Source organism: Hipposideros armiger, unplaced genomic scaffold, assembly GCF_001890085.2.
Source record: "Hipposideros armiger isolate ML-2016 unplaced genomic scaffold, ASM189008v1 scaffold_563, whole genome shotgun sequence".
NCBI lineage: Eukaryota > Metazoa > Chordata > Mammalia > Chiroptera > Hipposideridae > Hipposideros > Hipposideros armiger.
In genome coordinates this window covers 1,207,301-1,221,989 of record NW_017731913.1, presented here as the reverse complement: position 1 = coordinate 1,221,989, position 14,689 = coordinate 1,207,301, and the positions used below count along the sequence as shown (strand labels likewise).

At 40.1% G+C, this 14,689-nt stretch overlaps 1 protein-coding gene across 1 annotated transcript in view; it reads left to right on the top strand.

Annotated features, from left to right (window-relative positions):
* The first annotated feature begins 367 nt into the window (after positions 1–367).
* The window catches only part of LOC109371356 (dual specificity protein phosphatase CDC14A), a 51,795-nt gene continuing 37,473 nt past the window's right edge, over positions 368–14,689 (top strand). The window contains exons 1-3 of the mRNA XM_019623821.1: positions 368–373; positions 5,704–5,791; positions 13,605–13,835. Of these exons, the coding sequence (XP_019479366.1) occupies positions 368–373; positions 5,704–5,791; positions 13,605–13,835 (325 nt within the window). The remainder of the gene's footprint in view (positions 374–5,703; positions 5,792–13,604; positions 13,836–14,689) is intronic.

The window sequence follows — 14,689 nt, the reverse complement described above, 5'->3', positions numbered from 1 at the left end:
TAGAGATTATCTCCAGGTTGACTATATCATCCTTCATTGCAGTTAATAAATAAATTATCAAACTGGCCAGACTTCTGAGGTTGCCCTTTTGCATGTACCTTGAGAACTAGTAAGGTTGTTAGGTGTCTTGTCTCTGAGTGTGTCAGCTCAGGTCAATAGCAGGAGACAGTGTTGTTGAACACCTAAGGTATGCCATGTCAAGGCTTTGCTTTGGATTAGAATTGGCACAGCAAACTAGAAGGTAATCTGGATGCTGCCTGGTCTGCCCTCTTTACTTGTTCATGAATTATGTAACTAGAAAAATGTGAATTTCTGCCACTGTAGTTGTGAAGTCCTGCCGTAGCACTAGGGTTGAGCAAATGCCAGAATGCAGGTATGTGGGCTTGTCCTTGCCACCTGGAGGAACTATGGAGATGCGCCTGCCACTGTGATTTGACTATTCAAAGAAGTATTAGAAGCATTTCCCTGAAGCAATCCTGTAGTGTTGATTATACCACAAGTTTAAGGAAGCTAAAAACAAAATTCCTTCCTGGACATTGCAACACCTAATGTGGACGGACTCCACAATGATAATACACTACACCCATTGCTGGTACAAAGGTTATGTTGGTTAAACCTGAGTAAAGATTTTTGAGGTCTACCTTGTCCTAAGAAATTTCCCGTGTTTTTTTTTCCCCTTCTGTTTAATTATTTTTAAAATCTCTGTCCCTTCATTTACCTCCAGCCTTCTTAAGAGAGCTGTCTTGACTTTGTTTTTACTCAACCAGTCAACTGATTATGGTGTGGAGTTCATCTTTGTGACTCTACTGAAACTATTCTTGCTAATATAAGAGTTGGCAAAACCAAATGCTTGTACTTACTTGACCTTCTTCCTGCTCACCGACTCTGTGGACACGCTCTAATCCTAGACACTCACTTTCCCCTCCTAACTTCTCAGGTTCTGTCTCTTGCTTTTTTCCTCCTTCCATCTCTGGCCATCTTTATCTGTCTCCTTTGCAAGTCCGTCCTTTTCCGGCGCCCCCCTGATGGTGCTGCTCTCTAGGGCCCTGTGATTTCTGGTTAAATACACTCTCCCTGAGTGGAGACACTTGTTTCCAAGTTTCAACAACCATGTATGTAGTGATGGCCTCAAATCTTCATGTCTTGAACCCTGGAATGGCACCTGCACATGTGCACTGGATTCTTGCGCCATGTGGTTGATTAGCAGAGGGTTCACTGGTCTGGGTTATTGGAGCAGTGGAAATGTTTTCCACCACCAGTGTCTCCCCACCCCTGCTGTTGCCTGCAGAGGTGAAGCAATCATCCACAGTCACAACCATCCACTCCCCTTTCCCTCCACCACACTGTCTCTCTCAAAAACAAATCTAAATTAATAAACTAGAGCTTATTATTTAAAGCCACATGGCANGTTTTGCTTGGTAGACTTCTGCCTGTCTTTCCAGCCTGTTGTGACTGCTTCATATCCTGATTCTGCCCGATGGCGTAGCAACTCTCCCTTCACTCTGGCCTGCAGGTTTGATCACCAAGTCACCAGAACTCTTTTCAGTCCTTGGGAAAAACTGTGGCTGTGATAGGACAGGAGATATCAGGATAGTCTCACCATACCTTGCAGACAGTTTCAGAAAGACTGAGTCTGGAGCTTTTCGGACAACTTAAATTTGTGAATTTGTTTAGCTGAGTCTAGGCGTGAGAAGATATACTTGAGGGAATAAAGAGCACCTCCAATTCTTATAATTTTTTTTTTTTTTACTCTTTTTAAATACAAAGCATTTTTTTGTTTGTTTGTTGTTGTTTTTCCCTTTAGGCAGTAGTTTTGAATTGAAGGGTTTGTGAAGATAATTCAGAGAGTCAGTGAATTTAGATGACAAAATAATTTAGTTTCACTAACCTTGTAATTTATAAGAGTGCATTCAATTATAAATGTTGGAAATAAACTGTAGTAGTATTAGCAATATAAATGACTTTATCACAATAGAAATGACAAACATTTTTATATCCCATTACAGTTGTTGCAAGTACCTTAACATTTTATGTTCATTCCTTCTTCAAAATGATAGTCCTTATCAGACCTGCAACTAGGCCTTGTTATGGAATATAGTAATAAAAAAGTACATATTATAGTATTATAAACTTGTTCTTGTACCTATTGATAACTTTGAATTAGTCTTCTGTTATGTTTATGTATTATATTTTGTGCATTTAAAAACATTCTGAAAAAAAGGATCCATAGACTTCATCACATTGCTGAAGGCGCCCATGGCACTCAAAGAGACAAGTGTGTCTACAAGAGACTGTGTGCTTATTTATATATACTAGCATCTTATCTTAGGTCCATCCACAGCTACTCCTTTCTCTGGTTTAGTCCATTAAAATTTGCTTCTTGATATATGGTTTATGTCTTTATAAGCTATTTGAAAAGGGGGCTATTTTCTTTTTCACTAACTCATGAGTTCAGATGGCATTAAGAACGAACTCTTGAAATCAGACTTAAATATCTAGAGTAACCCTTCCTATTTACATAGGTTAACTTTGAAGTTTCAGGACTTAAGAAACATTTCTGNTTTGGGGATTAGGTTTTAATATATGAATTTGAGGGGACAGAAGCACTCAGTTTAAAGCAACAGGTAACATGGAGGTGATAGTAGCACCTACCTCATAGGATTGCTATAAGGATTAAATGAGCTGTGTGTAATGGAGTGGTGCCTAGCACAGAGCCAGTGGCATATGTTTGCTGCTATTATTACTGTTGTCACTCCCACTCGCTTTTAGACTCCTTAGCACAGAGGGGATGCTTTTCATTTTATTTTATTATATATCAAGTTACAGTCATTGATCCATAATAAAGGCTCAGCAAATGTTTGAATGAAGGTTGAATTATGCTTAAAAACTGTTTATCCATGTTGTGTTAGAAAACACAGCTGTTCATAAGGGAATCAATCCTGTAATTGCCAACCTCAAGGTCTGTCTTTTCTATCTTACTGTCTATTACAATGATATAAAGGCCAAATGTTTTTCAGTGTTTGGGCTGAAAAATATATATATTTGACTATTACAATAGAGACATGCCTTACTGGCACAGATGTATTTCTTCTAAGTTGTAAAAATTCAGGTTTTCAAGTCCACTGATATTTTAAAATGCACCAGGAGAGTTTGCTATTCCAAAGAAATCTGGTGAACTTTTTGTAGACTGAGAATTGTGTAGCAAAGTGAATAGTAACACCTAAATATGTCAGTTTTAGGATTTCTGACTTTTATCTAGGGGTTTTCTTATAGTGAGGAACATATGCTATTTTTCTCGATAATACTTGGTATGTGGTGGACTTTATATGGAAGAAGTAAAATCCTCTTGACTCACCCTTACTTAGATGTTTGTTTACAAAATGTGGTAGGGTTGGAAAGTACCTTAAGTTCCTGTGTGATCTAGATTTCTTTGAAGAGTGTGTGTGTGTGTGTGTGTGTGTGTGTGTGTATTTAATTTAAAAAGCCAATTTATGTTATCTTAAATAGTCTATTCATAAATATTGACATTTGTATAATTCACTATGAATGAAAGCACAGATATTGATTTTGGAAGCTGACCGAAGTAAGCTTATGTTACATCAGTCAGTTAAAAGCTATAAATTGCTTATTAATTTATTTTCAGATTTGGATGTAAGACCTAAATCTCTTTTTTATGCCATCATTCTATCCAGTATTACCTAATGTTTATCTTTTTGGGTAGGCAGATTTGCAAATATATTCTTTTGGTTCTGTGAGTGAATGTATCTTAGTGATCCATTGCTTCTCTCCATATGATTGATTATAAACAGTTACTGTTTAACCAAATGGATGTCTATAATCCCTATAAACAGACATAACACAATGTATTTATCTAGGCCTGCTTAGTGGTCTAGGATACAGAAACAGTGACCATAGAAACCTGTTTTCTTCTACTGTTCATAAAGAATTGGTTTTAGCCTTTTGATAATTAGAGCATACCTTCATTTTTGAATTTTTAAATAATATTTTAAGCTTAATAATTATTTGAGAGGGATATTGGATCATTAATTTAATAATGCTTTATTTAAGCAAGAAAATATTTCTCATAAAAAGTTGTAACTAGGTTCTTCATTCAAATTGATATAAATAGATATGTATGCTTGAGATGTAATTTGGCATGTGTACTCATAACACTCACAGTAGCTCTAAGATTTTATTTAGGGCATTATGGAGATATTATGTGTATTACAATTAAATTATTGCAATTCAGACATTTACAAGGCATCATGTAAACTTCCATTTATATATTTTTATAACTGGAAAGAAACATCTGCATTTGAAACATGAAAATTGTACAGTTAAGTTTGGATTTACATGGAAATGATAATGAGTAGTATAAATAATTAAAGTAGAGGCTCCAGATTTCCTTGATGGCATTACTCGAATTTATTTAGAACATATTTATGCGCTCTTACAGTAGAGTTCAGACTGACTCCGATTCTCACCGTTGAGGTCTGCGCCATCTAGTGGAAGAGAGAGCCTTTTATCCAGAATGCCTTGGCCCAGTACAGAGAACACCTTCCTTCTGGGCCTGGGAGGCATCACTGCAGTGCTGTCAGTGCTGTGAGGGCCCTGAGGGTAGAGACTTGGAGACGTGAAGCTGTGCGTGGCCATGCGGTTGGGCTAGAATGCTTCGTGAAGAGGCAGTATATAACTTGTGATGCATTGCACAAATGTGTCCCAATTACCTGCAAAATCGCAAGTGCCCTCAGCCCTGCCCCAGTATTCCATGGATTCATAGGCACGTGGGGAAGGGAGGGAAGTGGAGGAGATAATGGAGCAGTGGAAGGATGCTTGGTCCTTTCATTAAGCCTTTTCTGAGGATCCCATACAGTGTGTAGACCAGAAGCCAACAACTGGTGATCAAATCCAGGTGTGTGTTATTTGGTTTCATAGTATTTAAAGACATCATTTAAAATGGCAAATTTCAAATATAGAGCAATTTCACATGAAAATCCAATGGGAAGATGGGCCGTATCAGTCAGCTTTCCTGTAAGGTGACTAGCCAGAGCCCAGGAGCACTTGCCTTTATTTATGTCTCTTGCCTGCTCCTTGGAGCCGTTTGGATTTGCAGTGCCTGCAGGAGACCTTGGCTGACTCTAGATGGTGGTATACCTTTAGGGTTTGCAAACTTCTGCCCCTCACACCTGCCTTATTCCACTTCCCAGTCTAAAAATTAGTGTTGACAACAGATATTAACCTGTAACAACAGAAAAAAATGGTAGTGTGTTCATTATCACCCTGATACTTACAGATTTTTTTCCATTGTTTAAAATGTTTACATGTTCGTGGAAGGTGCTCGTATTTTCCATCTTCTCTTATTTTTCTTTATTTATTGCCGGGACAAGCAATGTTTGTTTTCATTTCATTTCATTTCAGAGTGGCCCGAAGACAAAGTTATTTTAAGCAAAGTACCTACACTTTAAATAAAGTTTTCTAAACTTTTTAGTCTAGATAAAAGTTTTTCTGAAGTGGATTGAATTCATAAATATCATTTTGAGAATCAATGTGTGTTTTTATTTTAAACTATGTTCTTTGTTTTCATGTATGTCCAATTAATCTAGTACTAATAGAGTGGAAAGCAGTTTTATTTGTAAGGGTTTCCTAAATTGTATAAGAATTATAAAATATTTTTCTTTTCTTTTTTTCACAAAATTCTGCCAGCGAGTTGAAAATGGTGACTTCAACTGGATTGTTCCAGGAAAATTTTTAGCATTTAGTGGACCACATCCAAAAAGCAAAATTGAAAATGGTAGGTTTTTCTTTACTTTACCATCCAAAATTTTTTTTCATTTCATTTTAATTTCTTAATTTCTTCAGATAATCTTTTCTTTTGGTAATATTCTCCAAAGAATATTTATTCATAAAAAATTTGAATAGTAGTAATTAGCCTGTTAAATATTATTCTTTAGTTAGGCAGAGCTAAAATCACTTTTTTTGTTGTTTTTTTTTAAAGAATTTATTGGGTAATTGGGGGAAGGGAACAGTGTTGGGGAATCGGCGGGGAGGGAAACAGCCAAGTTGTTGTCCTTCAATCTTAGTTGTGGAGGGTGCAGCAAACTCAGCTCCAAGTCCAGTCACGCCGCTCAGTTCAAGGTGCTGTGTTCAATTAGTTGCCGGTGGGCGTAGCCACCATCCCATGCGGGAGTTGAACGAGCAGCCTTGTTGTTAAGAGCATGCGCTCTATCTCCTGAGCCCCACGGGCGGCAGCTCAGCTCAAGGCGCCAAGTTCAGTCTTTAGTTGCGGGCGGGAGTAGCCCACCATCTGGAACAGGCAACCCTGTTGTTAGGAGCACGTGCTCTCACCAGCTGAGCCATCCTGCCACCTGTTGGCAGCTCAGTGGCAGCTCAGCTTGGGCGCAGCTCACTGGCCCATGTGGGAATCGAACCAGTGACCTTGTTGCTCAGAGCTCGCACTCTTGAGCAAGCTCTTAACCAACTAAGCCACTCAGCCGGCCCTAAAATCACTGTTTTAAAACTAATAAATATTTAGGTTGCCATGAATAGGATGCTCATGTTATCTGATACAATTATCAGAGAAGAATCCGAGAAACACACTTGTCAAACCAATAAGCACATTGCTGAATTCTGTCAGTGATTCTTAGATTTATTTGGTGGTGGAGTGCTCTATACATCAGGGTATTCTTTGGGGAACACCGCATTGAATAATAATGATGTTGACAATAGGTGTCCTTTATTGAGTACTTACTATGTGCTAGTTACTAGCTAATCATAGCACTAGCTCATTTAATGCAGACAACTCTATGAGGTGTACGTACTATTATGTCCATTTAACACAGGAGAGAATTGAGGCTTATGAGAAAGGAATTTGCCCAAAGTCTCAAAGTAATAGATCTGGTACTCCATCCCAGAGCTGGGCTCCTAAACATTGCCACTGCACTGATCTGTTGAGGCCCATAATGACAACTGGGAACAATTTGGTAGGTGACAATAATTAAGTTAGTTGTTTGCAGTATATGTATAGCTGGGGGCACATACAGGAAGAACAATAAAAGCAAAACAAAAAATAATCCTCTGGAATGAAACACAATCAGCTATGTATTTTCACATTAATATTTATTTTCTATTTATTTATTTTCTCATCTGCTAATAATATCCTGGAAGACAAGATAGTCACCGAAGGTTTAAGAATAATTTAGGGGAGAAGTACATTAAATTAAAAAAAATCATCCATGAACATAATACAGCTCCTTTTTTGCTCTCTATCTGGTCATACCTGGAATATCAGGCCTCTGAAGAAACAGGATTTGAAACCCCTTGTCTAGATTTATTCTTCTTTGATCATTGTCATCCTAAGTATTTATTCTGAAATCTAGTTACACTGTGTACTGTTATTCATGTATTTAGATTTGATCATTTGAGTTTCCACACATGTGCTTATCACGTCACATCTATGATGTATCTACTGGGGAACTCCGCTTGAATCATGGTTTTCCTCCGGACATGTGCAATCCCCGAGAGAAGCTAACAAGCAGGAGGTCAGAATTACATCTTCTTGGTCAGAATTTGCTAATGAATCTTTTTTGCTCCAGGCAGTGATTAATTAACCTCTGGCCTGTTGGGTTGTCAGGAGCTACCTGTTGAGTGCCTGAGGAAACTGCTTTCTGACCATTGGTCTTAGAAGACAGGATTGATTAAACCTGCCTTCAGCTTCTGTGCAAAATGGTCTGGCTCAAGCCCAGAAAATCTTAGTAGGTGTATGGTTTCAGTAGTGGCTTTGTTGTTGGGTGTTCATTTGGGAAAGTTGGAAGAATTTTGCCATTTAGGATTCCTGTGTTTTATGAAATTTTCTTAAAGAAAAGATGAGGTGTCATTTAAAAAGTCATTTTAACTATTTTTATAAAGGTAATACATGATTATTTAAAAAAAAAAGAAAATGCAGGTTAACTAACAAAAAGAGTATAAGAATGACTTATAATTCTACCCAAGTTTTCTAGGTTTGCTAGTTAGTGGGATTATTTGGACATTTTAATTTTTTTCCCATCTGCTTCTCTTTATTTTTTACTTGCACACATTTTTTTCCCCTCGGTGAATACACACACATACACACACACTCATAAAAATATTCCTTTTTTTTACAAACATGGAATCCTAACATAATTACTGTCTTATAGCAGCTTTTTCACTTAACATATCACAGACTTCTTTCCATGGCAGTAAATGTGGATCGTCATTGTAGGTTTCCATGACCGCATTGTATGTTATTCAATGACTGTGCCATAATCCCATTAATTATTTAACCAATTAATTAATCATTTTGGATGAGACCTAACTTTTAAAACTTTTGTGGTTGACATACATGTTCATACATTTTTTTTGCAGCTCTAGTTTCTTCTCTAAAATCTTAGAAGTAGAATCACTAGATTAAAAGACATGATATTTTGTATGAGAATTCTTTTTTTTTTTTAAAAGATTTTATTGGGGGAATTGGGGGAGGGGAACAGCGGTGGGGAATTGGGGGAAGGGGAACAGACAAGTTGCTGTCGTTTTTGTTCTTCAGTCTAGCTGTGGAGGACGTTGCTTTACTGGCCCATGTTGGTATTATCATCGCGTTCTTCCTGGGTGAGGCGGATTGGTCACTGGCCTCTGGAGGCCGCTCACGGTGGCTCTTGGCAGCTCACAGCGGCTGCCGGCTGCTCACGCTGGCTGCCGGCCTCACACACAGTAGCTTATGGCAGCCCACTGCAGCAGGGGCTGCAGCCTATGCCGTTGCTGGCGACTCACGGCAGCCCAGCTCCAGGTCGAGCTGTTGTTCACCATCTTAGCTGTAGAGGGCGCAGCATCACTGGCCCTCATGTGGGATCCGAACCGGGGCCCTGCTGCTCAGAGCTGGCTTCCCAAGCCAGCTCTTAACCAACGCGCCCCTTGGCCGGCCTGAGAATTCTTAACTGTCAAAAATCTTTAAAAATTCTTTTTGGTCCCTTATTGTAATATAGGGAAATAATTATAGCCACTGTTTGCTTATATGCCAGAAATGGTGCTAAGCCTTTTGTGCACACATCATCTAATAATCAGAACCACCCTCTGGAGTAGGTGGTAGTTCTTTTATGGAAGGAAGATGGAAGCTTAAAGGAGTTACCTGACTTGCCCAGGTTCACACAACTAGAAAGTAGCAGTGTGTGGATTCAAACACAGGTCTCTTTGATTCTAAATTCTGTGTTCTTTTAAATTTTATTACAGAGGAAGTACCTGTTCAATATAGAAAATTTAAGTACTATAGATAGTCACCTGTAATTATATAATCCAATTATATCATGCATATAATAATTATATAATTACATAATCACTGTTAAGATATTGCTTGATATACATCTTTTTTTCTATGCATATATTGTGCCCTCTCATACTGAGGAAAGAAAGTCTGAAAGCGCTGCTTACCTAGTATTTGTTGGTTTTTATGTGTCCAGAACAATTTTATTTAAGACTGTCAATAAAATATTGATATTTTACTGGAATCCTCCTTTTAAGATCTGATATTCACTAGAAGCTTCATCATGTTTTTTTTTAAAGGCTTTAACTTTGTAAGCCCCTTTTAAACTTAAAAAGTAATTTTGTGATGGAATTAATGAAATTGATCCAATACAGTGAAATATTGGTACACTTTTTTTTTTTTGAGAAATCCTCTGTTTCCTGAGGAGGCTGAAAGTCGTTTTAGGGGTTTGTTAGTAGAAAAGGTGAATTTTTAAGGAATTAACAGTCAAATAACTGTTGCTAGGATGCAGCAGGAAGGTCCTCAAATCTTGGGATCTGGGCAGAATTCATTTTAAGAATCTTAAGTGTGTGCTGTGTCAACAGAGCCTGTAGGAATTTCTGTCAGCCATCTTGGTCCCCATTTTGACAGTCGGGAAGAGAAGAGCCCTATCTTTTTTTGGCTAAACAAGTTTCAATTGGTTAATAATAATAGCTGTAGAATGAAACATATTTTTGATTTCAAATTTTCCAAAACCCTCCCAAAATTCTCAGGTGGCAATATCCTTCTCATTTGTATTCTAGGAAGGAAGGGAGGAAGGAAGGAAAAGAAAAAAGCACAAAGGCAACTTGAGACAGGAAATCCCAACAATTTAAAGTGTCAACCTTCTTTTTTAATGAGAGAAGCCAGGTATGGAGAGCCTGGATAGGTTGAAGCCTGGCTCCACCCCTTACTGGCCGTGTGAACTTGGGTGAACTTATTCAACTTCTCTGAGCATCATTTTCCTCTTATTTCAAACAGGAGAAGTAAGATGCATATTTCAGGCATGAGGATTAGAGATATTGTATGAAGTGCCTTGCACAGTGTCAGGCCCATAATAGGTGCTTATTAGATAGCAGATATTCTGATTACATTTTTATTATGCATGAGCCTAATATTTTATTGCTTCCTACATTTGCTTGCCCATTTTGCAGTTTTTGCTTTTAGTAATGACTGGGTAGACTAATCATTAGACTGCTGTCCTTCAGTTTCCTAACTTTAAATGAGGGGCTGGGAAGAGATGAATTTTTAAATCTCTTAGCCCTGAAATTCTGTTTCTGGGTTTGGTCAGCTCCAGGGCTCTGCCTATGCTTTACTGATGCTAGGGCATCATCTAGTGGTGAGATGGAGTAAGGGTCGGATGAGTACTCTGTCAGCCCCACACACATTGCGAAAACCAGTCCCCAGTCAAAAGCATCCAAATGCATTGATAAACACGCACAAACAGTTGTTCAGAGATCACGGGATATTGTCATTGTTTGTTGGTTATAACTAATTTGAAACGCTGTTGGGGATTTTTAAGAAACCTGCTAACCAACTCGAGGAAGTGCAGTTCCCAATGTTCATATAATGTCCATTTTTTGGAGACCTAACAATTAGAATCAAGTTGGATCTTACCTGAAATCAGCCCCCACACAGGACCCGGAATCTAACTGCCAGGGTTTAGATGCTGCCTCTGTCTTCCATCAGCTGTGTGTGCATGGGCCAGTTCACTTTTCCAATCATCAGTAATTGGGTAATTTGCGAGGTTTAATGAGATAATTCTCATGAAGCACTTAGTTTAGGGGCTGGTACATAGTAAACGCTCAATAAATGTTAGGTACAATTATTATTATTGTTATTATTTCAATGTTCTATTGCCATATTTGGATAACTGTCCAGTGTTCTGTTTTCAAAAGATACACGTAGTTTCTCTTAACAGTTGGTTTAATGCAAGTGCCATTTGGTTTAATGCAAATGCCATTTGTTCCTGGTGGAAATTCATATATGACAAGAGAAGTTCTTACAGCTTGGGTGGAAGAGGGGACATCAAATGAACTATTAGCATACTGCATGACAGGTGCCATCATGGAGGTGCCAGGTATGCTAGGAACCCAGGAGCGCTGGTCAGCCTACCACACTAAAGGGAGACTTCCCATGTGTTCATGAGACCTCTCCGTCCCATTCCTTACACGATATAAAAGCTCTTGTTTCCTTATGTCAACCACAGTTCCCTTTAGTCTGGGAAATAATTTGGGCAAATTAACTAGGAACACAGAATTGATTTTTCCAAGTTGAAAAGTGTCTGTTTTCTCGAAATGTGTGTATATAAATCAGTGTTTCTGCACAGAAGACTGTGAATATGCTCTGTATTACCTGTCTGCTCGAAAGTGAAAATCATGTAACTGGGCTGTGGTTTAGTCAGGCCTGCCTTCTGGTTCTGCCTCCATCCGTTGCGTGACCTTGGCCAGGTGTACCAGCTCGGGCTCTTGGTTGCAGGCAGCAGAGCCAACTCTGATAAATGAAGCCCAAAAGGCATTTACTGGAATTATGTTGCAGAGCTCACAGCCTCCAAGACAGCGGTTCTCAACCTGTGGGTCGCAACCCCTTTGGGAGTCGAACAACCCTTTCACAGGGGTCACCTAAGACCATCGGAAAACAAAAAGATATTTACATTACGATTCATAACAGTAGCAAAATGACAGTTATAGAGTAGCAATGAAAATAATTTTATGCTTGGGGGTCACCACAACATGAGGAACTGTATTAAGGGGTCGCGGCATGAGGAGTGTTGAGAACCGCTGCTCCAAGGGAAGGCTGGAGAATGAGTCTTAGAAAATAAACAGGATCCAAGGGAGACAATTTATCAGCTGGGTCCAGGCAGGGGTGGAAACCACTACTACAAACAGAGGGAATTGACTATGAGGGTTTTGTCGCAGAGAAAGTTAAAAAGTAAAAGGGCAACACTGAAGAAACAAGAATATTGGGGAGGAAACAGCTACTGCCTTTGAGAAGGCTGGGTGGACAGAAGGAAAAAAGTAGGGTTACTGAAACTTGGGAGCTCGGAGGTGGAGCCAGGCTGGTGCTGGGAGCTCTGAAGGGCATACCACATGGGGTTTACATTTGGGAGCTGGGGAGTGGACACCAGCTGGGCTGCAGGCTGGTGCTGGAGTGTCCAACTGGGCTGGGAGCTCTGGCCACTTCTGTCTTCAGCTGCTGAAGCCATCCATGCTGGCAGGAAAGCAAGTGGTCCCTTCTCCCGCCTCTGGCCTCCAGTCACCCTTGAGTGCCTCCCGTTGTTGGAACTGATAGGAAGCCAGTCGGAAAGGTAGCCTGGGCAATGTAATATGCAGACCCCAGCCCAGCATTACAGAACAGAGTATAAGAGCATTACAGAGCTGAGAGAAAATAGGAAATACATAGCATATGCAGGGTTGGCGGCAGCAGGAAACACAGCTCAGGACACAGTGCAGAAACTGCTGGTTCACTCTGCCTGCCACGCTGGGAGCCCACCAGAAATGAATTCTACATGGGAGCATCTCGCCTAGTGGGCCGTGAGTCAGTGAACCTGATGGGTTACAGATGTGGTAGTCGGTGTGCTGACACATTAGTCTCCTTAACCCCTAGGCCTGCAGTAGCCAAAGCCAGTGGTCACCTTGGTTGATTGGCCAAGTCTAGGTCATGTGTCTGTCAGCCAGCTGACTGTAGCTCCCAGGAACACCCACATGATGCTGGAGCCACCCAAAATAGAAGAGGGTTTAGAGGCTGGCCACATGTTCTCAAAAAAGAAGATGTCTACAAAAGACTTACTCAACCTCTTTTAGTCTCTTACTCTGTTAAATGGGGTTAACTATTCTGAATAGGTTGTTTTGAGAATGAAAATAGAAATGATATGCAATTGTGGCTTGGTAAGTGCTTACTAATCAAATCTCTTTGGTGAGGGACTGCACTATAGGTTAAATCTATACATCTGGAAAAAAGGCTTTAATTGTAGTTGAAAAGTATATATCAAGTGGAATAAAAAAAAATCAAGAATCCTTCCAGGCCAACTGCACATTTGATTGCTTCAGGAATATCAGGATTTGAATCCTGCTGGTTGAGGTTTCAAACTTTCATGAACTATTTCCAGTCCCCGAAGGAGGTTTTTCCCTTCCTATGGTGTGTTTTGGTTATTCAGACTGCTGCTTTTAGGAATGTGCTGCGACCTCTCACATGCTCATGAAATGCTCTCTCCTCCAAAGCTCTGCTGAGATTTATAAACGTTATGGGTTTTCGTGTTCTGGGTTCTGTAAGATGAAACGCATGCCTTTTGCTTACAGCTCCTTCTCCCTTTTAGGTTACCCTCTTCACGCCCCTGAAGCCTACTTCCCTTATTTCAAAAAGCATAACGTGACAGCAATCGTGAGGCTGAACAAAAAGATTTACGAGGCGAAACGCTTCACAGACGCTGGCTTCGAGCACTATGACCTCTTCTTCATAGACGGCAGCACACCCAGTGACAACATCGTGCGGAGGTTCCTGAACATCTGTGAGAACACGGAAGGAGCCATCGCCGTTCACTGCAAAGGTGCGTGCGAGGCCTCGTGGGGCGCCGTGATTCTGAAAGGGGTCGAGCCCGAGGCCAGCAAACCACGTCAGACAAAACCAGTTCGTGTCCTAGGAAAGAAATGAGCCTTTTATGTTCTAGGAAAGTAGAACAAACCTATTTAACCCCTTCCTAAAGAAAGGATTGTTTGGATGTGGGTAATCGGTGGTAGTGTGACCTTTTCTAGATAAGGCAGTTTTTCTGGACTTACCAAGTTCAAGTTCACTGACACCAGGTACCTCTATGAGGGCAAATGATAGCAGCAGTGCCTGTAGGCTGTCAGGAACACCTTTGTTTGTTTATTTACTATTATTTGGCTTTATTCAATGATTCACAAATTGGGCAGCAGCATTTCATCTAGCAATTAGAAAGGAGCCGTGCAAAATGGAAGGCTACTTAGTTAGAAGGGGAAAAAGAGTGGATCGTTTCAGACAAGATCACCTCTTTCGACGAAAGGGCTCTATCAGGCACATGTTGACATAAGAAAGTCCAAACCAGTAGAGAATTTTTATAACAGTTTATTTGAGCCAAACAGAGGGTATGCTTGGAAGCAAAATATCAACAGACTTGAGAAAGATGCTTTCGGGAACACTTTTAAATAAATACACTTGTTAAGAGGCAAGGGTTGTTAGTTCCCCTTTTCTTTTTCTCCCAGGTTGCCCACCTCCTTTCCACCCTCCTCCACCCATCTGCTGTTTAATGGTCTCATTGTATGACCCAGCTACCTGCACCCCCATTTCACACTCTGCTCCTCACTGCCCCTGCTAGTCTTTTGCATCATGGAACAGAGTGTCTTCCTGCCCACTGCTAGGGGATGGCAGCATACTGGGCTCTGC